At 52.4% G+C, this 19,014-nt stretch overlaps 1 protein-coding gene across 1 annotated transcript in view; it reads left to right on the top strand.

Annotated features, from left to right (window-relative positions):
- Positions 1 to 19,014, top strand: part of LOC311624115 (fer-1-like protein 4) — a gene marked incomplete at its 5' end in the record, with an annotated part of 30,458 nt that overhangs the window by 4,704 nt on the left and 6,740 nt on the right. Inside the window, 26 exon segments of the mRNA XM_084886966.1 lie at positions 297 to 359; positions 451 to 535; positions 725 to 887; positions 983 to 1,166; positions 1,268 to 1,454; positions 2,209 to 2,570; positions 2,949 to 3,057; positions 3,255 to 3,429; positions 3,523 to 3,643; positions 4,075 to 4,175; positions 9,261 to 9,348; positions 9,419 to 9,535; positions 10,692 to 10,844; positions 11,821 to 11,974; positions 12,109 to 12,233; positions 13,082 to 13,216; positions 13,336 to 13,509; positions 14,173 to 14,289; positions 14,383 to 14,544; positions 15,995 to 16,190; positions 16,327 to 16,394; positions 16,399 to 16,605; positions 17,232 to 17,274; positions 17,364 to 17,464; positions 17,541 to 17,678; positions 17,779 to 17,895. Of these exon segments, the coding sequence (XP_084743092.1) occupies positions 297 to 359; positions 451 to 535; positions 725 to 887; positions 983 to 1,166; positions 1,268 to 1,454; positions 2,209 to 2,570; positions 2,949 to 3,057; positions 3,255 to 3,429; positions 3,523 to 3,643; positions 4,075 to 4,175; positions 9,261 to 9,348; positions 9,419 to 9,535; positions 10,692 to 10,844; positions 11,821 to 11,974; positions 12,109 to 12,233; positions 13,082 to 13,216; positions 13,336 to 13,509; positions 14,173 to 14,289; positions 14,383 to 14,544; positions 15,995 to 16,190; positions 16,327 to 16,394; positions 16,399 to 16,605; positions 17,232 to 17,274; positions 17,364 to 17,464; positions 17,541 to 17,678; positions 17,779 to 17,895 (3,645 nt within the window).

Raw genomic sequence — 19,014 nt, 5'->3', positions numbered from 1 at the left:
TTAGCTGCGCCTAATTCTACGTTCTCATGAGTACGAGGGGTACTCGGTGTTACAAAAGTTATAGAAGGGCACACATATGTCAAAAGTTTGGGAAACACTGGCCTAGGTGGACGTGAGTCAAGTGCTAGGCCTAAAGTTCAACAGGAAAGGGTGCCCAGAGGAGCCGTGGGGTAGGGGTGGGGGTGTAGGTGTCAGTAGAGCATTTTTTTTTCTTTTTTTTCAAGAGGCAGAGCCCCGCTGGTGTGGACCTTTCACATATAATCTCTCATCTTTCTTGTTTCCCCACATCAACCCAGTATTTCTTGTTCGAATTTCATGAGACCCGACTTCACCTCCAAGATTTGCTGCTGGAGATTACGGTGAGGGGGTTGGGGTGAGAGGTTTCTGTTAGACAAGGGGTGGGGGGATGGGGGTGGTGCCGAACCTCCAGGCCTAACGCACTCCCCTCAGGCTTTCCACTCGCAGGCCCTCCCCTTTATGGCCACCCGGATCGGCACCTTCAGGATGGACTTGGGCATTCTCTTCGATCAGCCAGGTACTGAGCCAGCCCCCCGCCGAAACTGGCCTGCGGGGCCACGGGAAACTGACCCTGTCTGGGCGCGGGTGCTGGTCAGGGCGCCGGCTTCCCCACACTCTTGTCCCCCCGACTGAGCTGGCCGTGCACCCCAGCCACGGTCTAAGCGCCCCGCCCTTTTCCTCTGCCCCCGCCGCCCCCGGCCCGCAGGCGGCCACTTCCCCCGGAAATGGGCTCCGCTGTACGACCCCCGGGACACGCGCGCCGGGACCAGAGGCTTCGTCCAGGTCACGCTGTCCCTGCGGGCGCGCGGGGACCCGCTGCCGCCGCCGCCGCCGCCGCCGGGCCCGGGGCGCAGCGCGGACATCGAGAGGTGACGGGGCGCCCGGGGAGGGGAGAGGAGGGGGCCCGGCCTCCGGGGCGTAAAGGGCCGGGGTTCCGGCTTCTCAGCGGCCCCTCCTCCCCCAGGAACCTGCTCCTGCCGCGCCGGGTGCCGGCCGAGCGGCCGTGGGCGCGGCTGCGGGTGCGGCTGTACCGCGCCGAGGGGCTCCCCGCGCTGCGCCCCGGGCTGCTGGGCGGCCTGGCCCGCGCCCTGCACGACCCGCGCGTCCTCGTGGACCCGTACGTGCGAGTGTCCTTCCTGGGCCAGCAGGTAAGGCTCTCCTGGCCCGTCCCCCCCATCTCCCCGCTCGGCCGAGGCTCAGACCCTGACCCCGCGCCCACCCCTCTCCACCGCCCCCACCCCGCGCCCAGGGCGAGACGGCGGTGCGCGGGGAGGCGGCGGCGCCCGAGTGGAACGAGCAGCTGAGCTTCGTGGAGCTCTTCCCGCCGCTGACGCGCGGCCTGCGCCTGCAGCTGCGGGACGACGCGCCCCTGGCCGACGTGGCCCTGGCCACGCACGTGCTGGACCTGCAGCAGATCTCGCACCCGGGCCGCGCGGGTGAGCGCCTCCGGGGACGCCCTGCGTTCTCTCCGGGCCCTGTCTGCCCCGCATTCTGCCCCCCAGTGTCCGCCCCCCAGGACTAACGGTGCTCCGCGAGGGCTCCTCCCTTCGGAGACTCCCCTGCCGCCCCCACCATTGGTGGCTCCCTAACCAAAGCTGCGTGTCCAGGAACCACGCCAGCCCTGTGCTCCCCACAGATTTACTCGGACCGAAGCAAATCCACATTACCATCCACCCTAGCCTACGGTGACCAGATCGTCCAGGTGTTGGCGGGACAGTCCTGATTTCTAACAATTTTTCCCGCGTCCCTCGGCGTTTAAAAAAAGTCCCGATTTTTTGAAAGAATCTTTCCAATGTTTCAAAAAAAAAAAAAAATCGGGACTTTTTAAAAACGCTGCGGGACGCGGGGAAAATGGTTAGAAATCAGGACTGTCCCGCCAACACCTGGACGATCTGGTCACCTGATCGGGGATCACCGAACGGGGATCACCTGCAGCTCGGCCCCAGCCCTGACCCCTCCTCTCCGCCCCCGGCCCCGCCCCCAGGGCCCGCCGCCCGCCGTGGGCGGCACTGGAGCTGCGCTGGGTGGGAGTTCCCGGCGGTGGCCCCCAGCTGTCCGCCCGCCCGCACCTGTCCGCAGACGCCCCCCCAGAGGCCCGATCGGACACCCGCTCCCTCCCCGGAACCTGCAGGCAATGAGGGTGCCCACCCGCCCCGCGTTCCTCTCCAAACTCCGCTCTTGTCCCCACAGCGGGGTTTAACCCCACCTTCGGCCCGGCCTGGGTGCCTCTGTACGGCTCGCCCCCGGCGGGGGGCATCCGGGATGGGCTTCACAGTCTCAACGAAGGCCGGGGCCAGGGCGTGTGGTTCCGCGGCCGCCTGCTGCTGGCCGTGTCCGTGGAGGTGCTGGAAGGGAGCGCCGGGCCGGAGCCTCTGCGGGCCGCACCGGGCTCCAGGCTGTCCCAGCTCCTGGGGAGGAAGAGGAGGAAAGCCCGGCGGGGCCAGACCCCCGCGAGGACGCAGCCGCCCCTGGAAGCCAGCCCCGGCGCTGCGGGGCCCGAGGTTCCCGGCGCCATGGAGGTGGAAGTGGAGGAACTGCTGCCGCTGCCGGAGGTGGGCCCGGAGCTTAGCCAAGGAGCGGGACCCCCCCAGCTCTGGAGCGTGACTGGCTCCGAGGCATTAAGATCAGGAGTGTGTGTGTGTGTGTGTGTGTGGGGGGGGGTGTCCTCAATTGGGGGACCTGGGTGAGGACTGCAGTTTGTATATACACACCGTGGGGAAGCGGGACTGATCAGTGGGAGGTGGGCCCTGGAGAGCTAAGCCCCAGACCCGGTGGGTGAGGGCTGCAAGGGGCGGAGAGGGAGGTAGGTGCCTGTGGTGATTCTTCCCAGGCCTTGGTTACCATACCTTCCTGCGGGCGTTTTGGCCAAGCAGAGTCTGGGCTGGAACCTGGGAGGGTGGGGCTGACTCCAGCCTGGCTGTCTTCCCCAGAACGCCCTGGCGCCCTGTGAAGATTTCCTACTTTTTGGGGTGCTCTTCGAGGCCACCATGATCGACCCCGCCATGGCCACCCAGCCCATCGTCTTCGAGATCTCCATCGGTGTGTGGCGTCGCTGAAACCTCGCAGGGTCACGGGTGTGAGGGTGGTCACCCTTGTTCCAGACCTAAGGCTCCCGGAAGGGGCAGTTAGCCTTCAGGAAGGGGTGGATACTGGCTTCTATTGAAGCAGAGGAGGCTGAGGAAGGGGTCCAGCCCCTCAGCCAGGGGCCTACTGGCCTTGCTGTTCTGTCTGGGCAGGTCCCGCAGGCCGGGAGGAGCCATTGGGCCGAGGGCCCAGGGCCCAGGAGGGAGTGGACGACAAGGAGGAGGAGGCACAGCAGCCTTTGCTGAAGTCGGAGGTGGGAGTCAGGCTGGTGGAGGAGGAGGAGCGGGGGACCCCAGCTCAGCGGCCTGAACCCATGGATGGCAGCGGGTGAGTGTTCTGGGGGCTAGAAGGAGGGCATTGGGGGGCCCCCAGGGCCCAGGACTGCCCCTCACAGCCTCTGCTCCTCTTGGCCCGGCCCAGGCCGTACCTTTGCCTGCCCCTGCGTCACCGCAAACCGTGCGTGCGGGTGTGGAGCCGCTGGGAGAATCACACGTGGCGCCTGCACAGCAGTAACTGTGTGCGGAAAGTGGCAGAGAGGCTGGTGAGTGAGGCGGGCGCCCACGGGGGCATCCGGGAGACCGCGGTCTTTGAAGGGAGCTCTGGAGCTGGGCTGATGGGTAGACGGTAGAGCAACAGGAAGCCAGGACCAGGTGTGACTGATGCAAGGCCAGAGGGTCAAAGGGCACAGCTCGTGCCTGCACTGAGGAGAGCAGAATTGTGGGAGCTCAGGGATCCAGAATTGCTGGACTCAGGAAGGGGCCAGCAAAGGACATGGGTAAAGCTACCGGGGAATCTAGAAATTTTTCCCGATTTTCAGTGCTAGAAAAACAGATCCACCAACCCCTTAAAGACAAAAAAGGGCGGGGCGAAGAGGTGGCTGTGAGTGGGCGGGGTCCTGGGTGGGGAGTGGTCTAGAGAAGGTCGGAGTCTGGGCTTGGTGACTCTGACCCTCTCCTCCGCTCCGCTGTGCAGGACCAGGGGCTCCAGGAGGTTGAGAGTCTGCAGCGCAGGCCGGGCTCTGGCGCCTGCACACGACTCAAGCAGGTGCTGCAAGAGCTGGTGGCCGGGAGCAGGTGAGCTGAGAGCTGTCTGTGCCGGCTCCGGGGTGGTGGCTGTGTGGGCTCAAGGGCAGACTTAGCTTCACAGAAGAATGAGAGGGAGATGATGGTCCCTACGGAGGAAGTTTGATGGAAATTGTTGGGGCTTAGTTCAGTCTCCTCCAATAAACTTTCTTTCCCACGCTCCTACATTCTTAGCTTTTACTCCTCTCCTCAAATGTCCCCTGCTCCTTTCCTGCACACTCGTTCCAGCTAATAACCTCTCCTGTGTCATGGACAAAATAGAAGCCTCACCTTCCTCCAACCTGCCTACCACCTTTGCCAATTTCTGTATCCATCTATTCTACTCTCCTTCCTTCCTGCTACATTGCAGGAAGTATCCTTGCTCCCATAGCCACGGCTGTGATCTTGACTTTTAATATATATATATATTTATTTTTATTTATATTTATTTATTTATTTATTTATTTTTTCCCAGAGAGGAAGGGAGAGGTAGAGAGAGATAAAAACATCAATGATGAGAGAGAATCATTGGTCAGTTGCCTTCTGCACACACTCCCTACTGGGGATCAAGCCTGCAATCCAGGCATGTGCCCTTGACCAGAATCAAACCTGGGAGCCTTCAGTCCTTAGGCTGATGCTCTATCCACTGAGCTAAACCAGCTAGGGCTGTGATCTTGATTTTATCTCCTCTCCCTTACTGGAGGGATCAGTCAAGTGGTCCTTAGCTACTGGGTCATTATGTAACCACATAAACTTGTCCCAGTAACTTCCATCTTTGACCTTCACTGATCTGAATGAATTCTATAAGCTGCTCACTCCAGGTATGTCAGTGTTTTTCAGATCCTCTTCTCAAAAGAGGTAGTAATCCATGTATTCAATAAGTATTCATGACCCTTACTATGCCAGACACTGTTTTGGGCATAGGAATACCAGTGAGAAAGCATTCTTGCCCACCGAAATTCCTGAAACTTACGTTTTGGTGTTGGAGATGGGGTGGAGGCTGGGAAAATGTAAATAAAAAGATAGAAATTTAAGAAGTATGGTAAGGCTGAAACCGGTTTGGCTCAGTGGATAGAGCTTCAGCCTGTGGACTCAAAGGTCCCAGGTTCTATTCCAGTCAAGGGCATGTACCTTGGTTGCGGGCACATCCACAGTGGGGGGCGTGCAAGAGGCAGCTGATCGATGACTCTCATCGATGTTTCTTTTTTCTTTTTTCTTTTTTTTAATATATTTTATTGACTTTTTACAGAGAGGAAGAGAGAGGGACAGAGAGCTAGAAACATCGATGAGAGAGAATTCATCTATCAGTTGCCTCCTGAACACCCCCCACCGGGGATGTGCCCGCAACCAAGGTACATGCCCTTGACCAGAATCAAACCTGGAACCCTTCAGTCTGCAGGCTGACGCTCTATCCACTGAGCCAAACCAGTTTTGGCTCATCGATGTTTCTAACTCTCTTTCTCCCTTCCTCTCTGTAAAAAATCAATAAAAAATATTTTTAAAAAAAGTATGGTAAGGATAAGTGTTAGAAAATAAAGGAAGAAAGTATTAGAGAGGTGTTGTGGTTTTAAAAGGCGGGGACAGTGGGCCGCTGTGAAGTTGACATGAAGAAGATGAAGGAGCAAACCATGTCTGTAAGGCTGTTCCGGGCACAAGGAACAGCGTGTGGAAAGGCCCTGAGATGAAGCTTGCCTGGTGTGATGGAGGAGGAGCGAGGGAAGCAGTGTGATTGCAGCAGAGTGAGCAGAATAGATAAGGTGGGAGGGTGTGTATGTGGGGGAAGGAGGAGGATGGTTAGAGAGGAACGCGGGAGCCTCGTAGACCGTTGTAATGACCTTGGCTTCTTCTCTGAGTGTGATGGAGAGCCACTACTAGTAAAGGTTCTGAAAAGAGAAGGATGTGCTCTAACCTATCCTTGAAAATAATCAGCGGGGGAGGGATGCCATAAGAGAGGAAGCAGAGAGATTGCTAAAGAGGCATTGTAAAAATCCAAGAGACTGATGATGAATTGAATCTAGGTGGTTGCAGTGAACATAGAGTGACGCGAATGGATTCAAGAGCAATTTGGAGATGATATTTTAGAACTTGCTAATGGATATATATAGAGGATGAGGCAATGTGCAAAAAAGAGTATTGAACAGCTCCCAAAATGTTGGCTTGCACAATTGTATAGATGGTGCTATTTATTGAGCTACGGAAAACAAGAGAAGTTCTGATAGAATTGAATATCAGAAGCTCATTTTTTTTTTTTTTGCTGAAACCGGTTTGGCTCAGTGGATAGAGCGTCGGCCTGCAGACTGAAAGGTCCTGGGTTCGATTCCGGTCAAGGGCATGTACCTTGATTGTGGGCGCATCCCCAGTAGGGGGTGTGCAAGAGGCAGCTGATTGATGATTCTCTCTCATTGATGTTTCTGGCTCTCTATCCCTCTCTGTAAAAAAATCAATAAAATATAAAATAAAAAAAAAGCATTTTTGGATATGTTTACTTAGACATAAATGTCTATTAGACTAATGAGTGGACATGTCTGCTAGGCAGTTAGCTGTATGAGCTGAGTTCTATGGAGAGTTCTAGGCTGGAAATAAATACATAGATGGAACTGGATAAGATCACCTAGGAAGCAGAGAAAAGAAAATTTTGAGGACCTGAGAGCTCCAGCATTTCGTGTGTGAGAGGAACACTCAGCCACGGGCCTGGTCGTAGATGGTCACTTTTCTCTCCTCACCTTACTCAGTCTTCCATTAAGTCAGTAGTCACGGTTGACCCACCCTCCTTCTTGGAAATCTCTGCTGTTAACTTTCATGACCCTGGTTTTCCTTCTGCATTCCTGACCATTTCTTCTCATCAATTTTCCTGGCTTCCTCTCTTCTTGACCTCTAAATGTTCCAAATGCTTCATTGTAAAGCTCTCTTCTTTGTCTCCATTCTTTATAGCTCCAAAAGAGCAACCACCTTTACTTCAATTTAATTCCTTGGTTGATTTTTTATACAGTAAAACTAAACTATTTCCACTTTTATTTAAATGAAATTATTTTATTACAAAAATTATCCTTGGGCAGGGACATTTCAGTGAAGGATTTGCTCAGGTCATATTTCACTATTTATAGCTCTAACCAACGCGGCTTTCTTTTGTGGCTATTATTTCTACTGGATCCGATTTCCCTGAATCCAGTGTTGTGGATCTGAATCTTGTCGAGAAGATTTGCTTCTTCTGTCGATTTTCAATCAATAGCAAATGTTCCTAGGGTCCTAGATTCCTTTTTGCTTTTGGAGCAAAGAACAGTAATAAGCTAAAGTGTAAGCTCTTGGATTGGTATTAGGTGAAAAGTTTTCGGAGTCCCATATATTTTTGAAATTTTCCATAATAAAAACTTAGGTCAGTGGGGGTAAAAACATTTCCAAAATATGTTTCATAAAGTATTTTACATTACTCAACAAACATTTTTGAGCATCTATTAGGGGGCAGGACCTAAGGATACAATGGTCATCCAAATGAAGTCCCTGCCCTGCCTTACTCTCTATTTAAAGAGACAGATAACTCCGAAACCAGTTTGGCTCAGTGGTAGAGCGTTGGTCTGTGGACTGAAAGGTCCCGGGTTCGATTCCGGTCAGGGGCATGTATGTTGGTTGTGGGCACATCCCCAGTGAGGGGTGTGCAAGAGGCAGCTGGTCGATGTTTCTCTCTCATCGATGTTTCTAGCTCTCTATCTCTCTCCCCTCCTCTCTGTAAAAAATCAACAAAATATATTTTAAAAAAAGAGAGAGACAGATAAGGCAGAATATGAGGACAGAGAGAGTGGCAGAGCTTTTTTAGACTGACCAGGGGAGGCCTGTGAGGAGGTAACATTTGAGCAGAGACCTGAATGGAGAAGGGGAGTGAGCCATGCAAAGACCTAAGGCAGAACCTTCTAGCAGAGGAAGCTGCAATTACAAAGCCCTTAAGGTGGTAATGGGTTTGGTGTACTCACAGAGGAACAAAAAGGCCCAGGTGACTGTAGGGTTTCGCATGAGAGGGGAGTAATGTTTAATGCAAGGAGATAAGGTGAGCCAGATGTGTAGGACCCTTTAAGCCATTTAAAAAACTGTGTTTTATCTTCCGAGATGAGAAATCTCTGCAGAGGAGTGAAATGGCATGGAGAGCATGGAGAAGATCCCTGTGGTGGCTGTATTGAGAAGGTGCTGTAGGAGAGGGGGTGAGAGTGGAAGTGGTGAGAGCAGGTAGGAGGTGGTTGCAGTCCTCCTAGGTGAGGAGGGATGGTGAGTTGGGCTAGAGTCCTGGAAAAGGAGGAAGTGGTCAGATTCCAGATATATTTTGAAGGTAGAGGTTAAATAGAGTGTTAATAGATTGATGTGGAATGTAGGAAGAAGAAAGAGCAGTGAAGAATGACTCTGTGCCGAAACTGGTTTGGTTCAGTGGATAGAGCATCAGCCTGTGGACTGAAGGGTCCTGGGTTTGATTCTGGTCAAAGGCATGTACCTTGGTTGTGGGCACGTCCCCAGTAAGGGGAATGCAGGAGGCAGTTGCTCTCTCTCATTGATGTTTCTTACTCTCTATCTTTCTCCCTTCCTCTCTGTAAAAAAATCAATAAAATATATTTAAAAAAAGAAAAAAAAAGAATGATTCTGAAATGGAGTAAAGCAGGATTTTTGGGGATGGTGATGGAGTGGGGATAGTCATTGGAAATCGTGCACTTGATTTGGGCAGGCAGTGTGTGAACTATGTTTGGTCAGTTTGTTGGAAATGTCAAGCACCACTCATCTGAGCCTTTAATATCTTATGAATCCCGGGGTGTAAACATGCAGATGCTGGCAGCAGGTGTGCTCTGGGGCTGACATTCTGTATTTCTGCCCAGGTGACACCTTGCTGTTGGCCCCGCCCACACTTTAGTAGCAGGGTGGTAGATGGTTAAATACTAATGGGCTCTGGGCTCAAAGGTGAGGTAGCCTCAGTGAGTTTGGGAGTGGCCCGCGTCCGGAGCCCTCCCTGGCTGAGGAAGAGCCCCTCTTTGAGAACAAGACTGAGGGGGGCTGTGCGGGAATCGGGGTGCGGGAGGCCCCCTCCTGTGACTCCCACCGCACACGTGCTCCTCCTCACCGCAGACAGTTCTGCCGCAGCGCTGAGCGCAGGACGATGACGCGGCCCAACGCCCTGGACAGATGCCGGGGGAAACTGCTGGTGCACAGCCTGGTACGGCCGCGGGGAGGGGCTCTGGGGCTCACAGCGGGGCTCTCCACTCACGTCTTGTCCTGCCTTCCAGAACCTGTTCGCCAAGCAAGGCCTGCGCCTCCTACGGGGCCTGAGACGGGGTAACGTACAAGAGAAGGTGACCTTGTCCAAGAAACTCCTGGCAAAGCTGCGCTTCCTGGCCCAAGAGGTACTGCCTTCCCACCCGCATCCCCACACTGAACACCCTCTCCCGTAAGCTCTCCGATGTCTGCTCGGCTCCAGTCTTCATGTGTTTGCTGAAATTACCCACCTTTTAACTCTGTGTACTTTCCCCATTAAATCCTTTAGAATTTGTGTCACAATTCTTTTAATGTCCTTGTCTAATAATTCCAACATTGGGTTCTACTTCTACCCTTTGGGGTCTACTTCTTCTTCTTCTTTTTTTTTTCTCTCAAGTTTTTGTTTAAAATATTTTTATTGATTTCAGAGAGGAAGGGGAAGGAAGAGAGAGATAGAAACATCAGTGATAAGATAGAATCATGGATTGATTGGCTTTCTCCTGCATGCCCCCCCACCACCACCACCACTGGGGATCGAGCCTGCAACCTGGGCATATGCCCTTGACGGGAATAGAACTCGGGACCTCTGAGTCTGCAGGCCGACATTCTATCCACTGAGCCAAACTGGCCAGGGCTGGGGTCTACTTCTTTAAAAAAAATTATATGTATATAAGTGTGTGTGTATTCATATTCTAGAGAGGAAGGGAAAGGGAGAGGTAGAAACATTGATGATGAGAGAGAGAATCATTGATCTGCTGCCTCCCGCACACTCCTCCTGGGGATTGGGCCCATAACCCGAGCATGTGCCCTGACTGGAATCACATCAGTGACCTCTTGGTTCCTGGATGGATGCTCAACATGGAACCACACCTTCCGGGCAATAATTTTTCTTTTATGTTTATTGCTCTCTGTTACCTGTGTAAAAAGAAAACTTTGCTACCTCCAAGCCACAAAAGTACACAGAGTTGAAAGATGGGTAATTTCAGCCTGGCCAGTGTTGCTCAGTGGTTGAGCATTGAGTTATGAACCAGGAGGTCATTGTTTGATTCTTGGTCAGGGTACATGCCTGGCTTGCAGACTTGATCCTCAGTAGGGGGTGTGCCAAAGGCCGCCAATCAATGATTCAGTCTCATCATTGGTGTTCCTCTCTCTCTCCCTCTCCCTTCCTCTCTGAAATCAATTACATATATATGAAGGGTAATTGCAGCCTGGAGATGGATATTTGGCCTGTCCATCTGTGGAAGCTGTGGGAACACATGGTCTCAGCTCCAAATCTGCCTTGGTGACCCAGTTCTCTGCCCACAGCCCCAGCCACCCCTCCCTGACGTGCTGGTCTGGATGCTCAGTGGGCGGCGCCGTGTGGCCTGCGCCCGGATCCCCGCCCAGGACGTGCTGTTCTCTGTGGCTGAGGAGGACCGAGGCCCGGACTGTGGGAAGATTCAGAGTTTGCTGCTCACAGTGAGTGGGTCCTGGGGTGAGGGTGCTGGAGACGGGAGTGGAGAAAGGCTCCTAAAGCAAGAGGTCATGAGGCAAAGGCCTGTGGTTCCCAATTTGGGGGGGTCCCCAAATATTTTTAAATTAAACAATTAAAAAATTTTTTTGGTTAATCCTCACCTGAGGACATTTCCCCCCCCACTGACTTTTAAAGAGAGTGAAGGGAGGGAGGGAGGGGGAAGAGAGAGGTAGAGAAACATCGATGTGAGAGAGACACATCAATTGGTTGCTTCCCACATGCACCCCAACCCGGGGCTAGGGATTGAACCTGCAACTCAAGTACATGCTCTGGACTGGGAATCAAACCCGTGCAGGCCTGCACTCTAACCACTGAGCCATACCAACCGGGGCAAATTTATTTTAATTTTTTACAATTTTTGCAAGTATACCAAAACTCTTTTCACTCACTCAAAAGCCAAAAGGCGGCTGTGACTTTACCCAGGCCAGCTTTGATGTGAGATAAACTTTGTCAGACTCTGACAGATGGGCGTGGTAATGAAAAGGGGAGCGTGACTAATTAGGTCCTTGTAAGTACAGCTGGTTTGGGGGCAAATATTCCTAAAGGCGGTGTCCCTGGAAAAGATGCCACAGGGATCCCGATGGTGAGGAGCTGTGACCACTGGGACAAGGGTCAGGGAACCCAAACGTGTGTGGGCAGTGGGGACAGAGGGAGTGCGTGTGGGGATGGGAGTGTGGGGCTCGGAGTGCAGTTTTGGGGGTTGGGGTAGAGGAGGAACATGGAGTATCAGGGTGACGGGTGTGGATTGAGTAGAGGGCATGACGCCGGTGTAAGGGTGAGGCACAGGGAATGGATATTGGATCAGGGATCTGGGCTTTCGTCTGGCAGTGAGGAGAATAGGGGTCCTCCAGGGGGAGCAGGGCTGTTGGTGCAGCTGGGATATGAGAGCTGGGCCCTGACAGGTGCCTCTTCCCCACACAGGCCCCGGGGGCAGCTCCGGGGGAGGTGTGCGCCAAGCTGGAGCTCTTCCTGTGGCTGGGGCTGGGCACGCAAGCCAGGGCCTGCACCTCGGCGCTCCCCCGGGACCTGCTGCCCGAGCCCTCCGCAGGGCTGCCTCGGAGCCTGCACCGCGATGGTGAGTGCTGGGCGGGGGTGGGGCACCGAGAGGCCCCACGTGTGGGGCTGTGCTCCGCTTGGGGTTCAGCGGGGTCCAGCCACGGGCTCCTGTGATCCCTGAGCAAACATGGCCCCTTCTTTCCCCGACGCCAGACTTCAGCTACTTCCAGCTGCGGGCGCACCTGCACCAGGCCCGCGGCGTGCTGGCCGCCGATGGCAGCGGGCTCTCGGACCCCTTCGCCCGCGTCCTCATCTCCACGCAGTGCCAGGCCACCCGGGTGAGGCTGGGCGGGGGTGGGCGCGGGGGCTGCGGGAGAGGCCCCAGGCCCCACGTCTCTCTTCCTGCCCTGGGTTTTCAGGACAGAAGCTCTGATTTGCAGGGTGGTGTAGCATCGGCTGTCTGAGGAGGGAGGAGCTATTTCCGGGGCTTGGCTGTAAGACAAGCTCTGAGGGTGACAGGTTGCAGTGAGCAGAGCCCAGGGCTGGAAAGGTGCTATCCTCTCCGTCACATTCCCGCTCCTTTTTTTTTTTTTTAAGACTTTATTTTTAAAAATATATATTTTATTGATTTTTTTTTTTACAGAGAGGAAGGGAGAGAGATAGTTAGAAACATCGATGAGAGAGAAATATCGATCAGCTGCCTCTTGCACACCCCCCACTGGGGATGTGCCGGCAACTCAGGTACATGCCCTTGACCAGAATTGAACCTGGACCTTTCGGTCCGTAGACCAACGCTCTATCCACTGAGCCAAACCGGTTTCGGCTGAATATATATATATTTTTTAATATATATTTTTTATTGATTTTTTACAGAGAGGAAGAGAGAGGGATAGAGAGTTAGAAACATCGATGAGAGAGAAACATCAATCAGCTGCCTCCAGCACACCCCCCACTGGAGATGTGCCGGCAATCCATGTACATGCCTTTGACCGGAATCGAACCCGGGACCTCTCAGTCCGCAGGCCGACGCTCTATCCACTGAGCCAAACCGGTTTCGGCTCCCACTCCTTTTGTGACGAGCTGTCATTTAAAGTGTTACTTCAGGGCCGCTGTGCTCAGCGGGGACGTGTGCTGGGAGCCTTCCTCTGATGCCTGCCGTTGCCTCCTCCCCTGCCTGGCACCCAAGGTCCTGGAGCAGACGCTGAGCCCCCTGTGGGACGAGCTGCTGGTGTTTGACCAGCTGATTGTGGACGGGCGAAGGGAGCACCTGCACCAGGAGCCTCCGCTGGTGATCGTCAATGTCTTCGACCACAATAAGTTTGTGAGTGCGGCCTGGGCCTCCCCTGGCTTCCTGCCCCAAGCACCCCCGCTGGTCTTGCTGCCCCTCCCCTGGCTCCAGAGCCTCTTCCGGTTTTGTCTCCACTGGCCTGCTCCCCGCAGGGCCCCCCTGTGCTCCTGGGCCGGGCGCTGGCTGCCCCGAGGGTGAAGCTGCTGGAGGACCCTTACCAGCGCCCTGAGCTGCAGTTCTTCCCCCTGAGGAAGGGGCCCCGGGCGGCCGGAGAGCTCGTCGCCACCTTTGAACTCATCGAGCTGGACTACCGTGGCCGGCTTGAGGTCAGCGTGCCGTGGCCTCCTGCCACGAGCTGTGGGTTCCTCTTGTTATTCCATCAGCTTGTCCAGCCCCAGCGGATATATAAGATGGGCTTCTCCGGGGCCACCCCAGATCTCTCGTCCCAAGAGAATGCAGGCTGCAAATCTGTCTCCTGGGGTCACCTCATCAGACCTCCGGACTCCAGGGAACGCTAGAAGCAGACATATCCTAGGGCCGTGGTCGGCAAACCGTGGCTCGCGAGCCACGTGCGGCTCTTTGGTCCCTGGAGTGTGGCTCTTCCACAGAACACCACGGCCTGGGCGAGTCTGTTTTGAAGAAGTGGCGTTAGAAGAAGTTTAAGTTTAAAAACTTTGGCTCGCAAAAGAAACTTCAGTCGTTGCACTGCTGATATTTGGCTCTGCTGACAAATGGGTTTGCCGACCACTGGCCTAGGTTCATCCAACGCCAGAGAAGCAGCTGTGGGTTGACCCTCAGACCTCAGACACACGCCCGTTGTTCCTAAATGCGGGGCTGTCTCCTAGCCATCGTCCTCTCCGCAGTCCAGCCTTGCCTGGACCCTTTGGATTTATATTTCAGTAGCACATCTTCATTTTTCTCTCTTGAGTCCAGGATTTCCCTCCTTGGGCCTGATTCCTCTTTGACTTCTGACTTCTTGCCTCCTGCAGCCCTCAGTGCCCAGCGATGTGGAGCCACAGGATCTGGCACCGCTGGCTGAGCCCCTCTCTGGCCGCCTCTCCCTGCCGCCCAGTGTGCGCCCAGTGCTCAGGCAGTTCCGTGTTGAGGTAGCACAAGGCACTCACGTCCCCGTTTCCCCCCACACCTGGGGGTCCCTCTGTCAGGCGCAGGCCCCTGAATCTCCCACTTCCCGACCCTAGGCGCTGTTCTGGGGCCTGAGGGGCCTGGGCCGTGTGCATCTGTTCGAGGTGGAGCAGCCCCAGGTGGTGCTGGAGCTGGCTGGGCAGCGAGTGGAGTCTGAGGTCCTGGCCAGTTACCGTGGGAACCCCAATTTCACGGAGCTCGTCAGGCACCTGACCGTGGTGAGGGCCTGAGCTGGGGCTGAGAAGTAAGAGAGGACAGTGGGATGGTGAACTCCAGGCTGATGACCTTAGATGAATCGAAGGGTCACCAAACTTTCTATAAAGGGTCAGTCAGATAGTAAATACTTTAGGCTCTGTGACACATATAGTTTTATAGTTTGTGATTACTCAAATCAGTAATTGTATCATTGTGTCATGCAGATATCCATAGACAAGTAAGTGAATGAATATGACTGTGTTCCAATAACACTTTATTTACAAAAACTGGGCCAGATTTGGCTCACAGGCCGTTGATGGCTGATCCCTGCACATCCATGAATGGTGGTGCGCTCTGGCTCTGCTGAATGGGCGGGTTAGCCAAGGGTCATGAGTCTTAAGGACTCTAGTCTCCGAGATGCCAGGGGCTGAGAGGAAAAATGTGTTCTTTGTGTAATTTGTAATTATTACAGTGTGGGCTTTGGAGTCCAATTCTTGCAAAGCCACTTAGGAGCTTGTCAAAACACTTTTATTATTTGAACTTCTGGTTGGGTTTACATCTGCCATTTTGCAGTTTGTTTTCTGCAAATGTCTCATATTTTTGTTCTTCCTTTTACTACCTTCTTTTGTATTAAATAGATAGTTATTTAGTATACTACTTTAATTTCTTTTTTGATTTTTACTTAGTTGTTGCTCTGGGGATTATGATACACATACTGATTTAAAAAAAGATTTTATTTTGACTTTTAGAGAAAGAGGAAGAGAGAAACACCGATGTGAGAGCATAACATTGATCTCCTGCCTCCTGAATGCCCCCTTCTAGGGATTAAGCCTCCAATCTGGGCATGTGCCCTGACCAGGAATAGAACCAGCAACCTTTGGGTGCATGGGACAATACCCAACCAACTGAGCCACATGGGCCAGGATGCATACTGATTTTGTACAATATAATTTATCTATAGTAGAATATCGAAACTCTTCTGCATTATAGCTCCATTTCTTCCTCCCTGCTTCATGCTGTAATTGTCACATATTATACATGTAAAATAAGCCCAGCAATAGAGTATTATGGTTATTGTTCCTCCCATTTAGGATCTATTGATAGATATGGAATTCATGGGCATACATATTTTTAGGATTCTAAATTTATATAAATAAATTGAACATGGGTCCTTTCCATTATAATAATAAGCACCTCACATTTTTTTTTTATAGCACTTTGTAGGTTCCAAAGTATTTTTGTATCTATGATGTCATTTGATATTTACAAATCTTTCAAATCCAGGATTGTGTCTCTTCTTTTTAGCTGGGAAACAGGCTCAGAAGGCAGGGACTTACCAGATGACACCCTGAGGTTGTGGCAGAGCTGGGCTGAGAATGCAGATTTAAATCTCTGGTTTTCCACCTGTCTCTACCGCTGCCCCTCCCTCCTCCCAGGTCTTTAGAAACACGGGTTCTCTCTCCCCACCCCTAGGACTTGCCAGAGCGGCCTTACCTGCAGCCTCCCCTCAGCATCCTGGTGACTGAGCGCCGGGCCTTCGGCCGGACAGTGCTTGTGGGTTCCCACATTGTCCCCCACATGATGCGATTCACACTCCGGGGTCATGAGGACCCCCCGGAGGAGGAAGGAGACGAGGAGACAGGGGTCTTGGCGCCCAAGGAACATGAAGGTAAGAGGTTTTCTCTTAGGGACCACCAGATCGAAGCCCGTGGTTCCAGGCCGAGATGGCTCCAGGAGCCTTCTGATGGGGCATGGAGTCTGACTACTCCTCGCCTGACCCCCTGATCTCATCCCCCCTCTCCCAGGACGGAAGTCCCTGGATCCCTTATTGGTTGAAGCCGGGATACCCAGGCGACTCCCAAAGGTGGTGGCGTATGGGAGATGTGTGGAGGAGGGTATGGCCGGACTGGGGGTGGTACTGGGTTAGGTCTGCTGAATTCTTTCTTCCTCAGGATCCTCGGAAGAAGCTCCCCCTGAGTGGCCTTCTGAATCAAGGCCCAGAGCTGGAGGAGGACATCCCGGATCCTGAAGAGCTCGACTGGTGGTCCAAGTACTACGCTTCTCTGCAGGAGCTCCAGGGGCAGGTGGGGGCGGGGGGGGCCCCAGGCAGGGGTGGAGGGAGAGGAGGGTAAATGGCAAGAGGTAGAATCTCTTTGAATGTGGAGCTCAGATCTCTTTATTATAGTCATCTTTTCTCATCTCCACAACAATTCTAGAAACTGAGGGTTATTTAACTCCATTATCCAGAGCTGTTATCCAATAAAAATATCATTAACTAACATAATTATAACTTTTGTAGGAGCCACCTTTAAAAAAAATAAATGAAAGCAGGTGAAATTAATTTTGATAACATTTATTTAACCTAATCCATCTAAAAATAACTTTCACAAGTAATTATTATAAAAATTAGTGGTGAGATTGATGAGATATTTTACATCATTATTCTACACCAAGTCTTTGGAATGTAGTGTGCATTTTACGCTTACAGCTATCTCAGTTTGGACTGGCCACATTTCAAGGGTTCAACAGACACAAGCTGCCGGGGTTTCCCGTCTTGGACAGCACAGGACTAGATGATAAACTGAAGCTTTGAAATTGCAAAGGGCTTACCCAGCTGGAACTTAAAGTTTCTCGACCTTCTATCCCAGAGAAGGGTAGATTAAGGAGGTGAGGGGTGGGGCAGAATCTCTGACCTGACCCTTGATTTCAGCCCAACTTTGGTGAAGATGAAATGGATGATCCTGGGGATTCAGGTAAGATATTTAGCCCTCTGGCTCTTGCTCTCTGTGTCTCCTCCTCCCCCGACACCAGTATTTCTAATTGGGGATTCTGCTGTTCTCAGATGGGGTCAAAGTCACTTCCGTGGATGGGGAAGCCCAGGACCAGGGTGAGGCTGACGTCAAAGACTCCATGTCCCGGAAAAAAGCAACCGCCACTCTGAAGGTGACTGTGTGCGGGGCGGAGGGGGTTCTATTTGGATTCTGGACATGGGGCTGTCACTGAGGCCCATGCCTCTCAGATCTACAGCAGGTCCCTGGAGGAAGAGTTTAACCACTTTGAAGACTGGCTGAACGTGTTTCCCCTGTTCCGAGGGCCTGGGGGTCAGGACGGAGATGGAGAGGGAGAAGGCTCGGGCCACCTTGTGGGCAAGTTTAAGGTGTGCTTGGAGCAGGAGTGGAGAGGGCACCGGGAGGCATAGGCGGGGATGCGGGAGGAAGACTCTTACCGGGGCCTTGTCTGTCCTCCCTGCACTCCAGGGCTCCTTCCTCATTTATCCTGAGTCAGAGGCAAGGCCGTTTTTGGGGCCCAAAATCTCCCGGGGAATCCCACAAAACCGGCCCGTCAAACTCTTGGTGAGAGTATATGTCGTAAAGGTGAGCACCCATCACCCCAGCACGCCTCCAGCAATGGTAACAATACGTAAAACCTATAGACGGAAGGATTTGGAGGAACCTTAGGCATCAGAGTTCACCTTCTTTATTTTCAGGTGGGAAATTTTAAACACAAAGTTTAGAGACTCCCCAGGGCTACAAAGCTTGCTCATGGCAGCACCAGAATTTAGCGCTGAGGTCCCTGACTCCTTGTTCATAGTGATATTTAAAACGAAAAGCTCAGTGGTGGAGCAAAAGATGTTAACAGTCACGTCACGAAAGAAAATCTGCATAAGGCCAATAAGCACATGGAAAGATGCTCAACATGCTTTATCGTCGGGAAATGTGAATCAAAACCACAATGAGCTACAATGTCACATACACTACAAAGGCTAAATTAAAGAAGATTGACAATACCAAGTGTTGGCAATATGTGGAGAATCTGGAATTCCCATACATAGCAGGCAGCAGTGTAAAAACCACTAAAATATGTTGCTGTACATAAATTATACTTAAATAATTTATGCATGTTATACTAAGTTATATAGCTATCAAAATAGAAAAAGTAATTTCCTTTTTTATAAAAATATATTTTTATTTATTTTAGAGGGGAAGGGAGAAGGAGAGAGAGATAGAAACATCAATGATGAGAGAGAATAATTGATCGGCTGCCTCTTATATGCCCCACTCTGGGGATCGATCCCACAACACAGGCATGTGCCCTGACCGGGAATCAAACTGTGACCTCCTGGTTCATAGGTTGACACTCAACCATTGAGCCACTCTGGCTGGGTAGCAGAATTTTATTAATTAAGCTGGGCACATATGCTCATTGTCCTATTCTTTTATTTAGTTAAAATTCTTAATTTTAATTTAATATATATTTTATTGATTTTGTACAGAGAGGAAGGGAGAGAGATAGAGTTAGAAACATCGATGAGAGAGAGTCATCGATCAGCTGCCTCTTGCACACCCCCTACTGGGGATGTGCCCGCAACCAAGGTACATGCCCTTGACTGGAATCGAACCCGGGACCCTTCAGTCCCCAAGCCGACGCTCTATCCATTGAGCCAAACCGGTCCCGGCTAAAATTTTTTTTTTTTAAATATATTTTATTGATTT

This window comes from Pipistrellus hanaki, assembly GCF_964339955.1.
Source record: "Pipistrellus hanaki genome assembly, chromosome: 6".
Lineage (NCBI taxonomy): Eukaryota > Metazoa > Chordata > Mammalia > Chiroptera > Vespertilionidae > Pipistrellus > Pipistrellus hanaki.
This window is presented reverse-complemented; position numbering and strand designations above follow the sequence as displayed.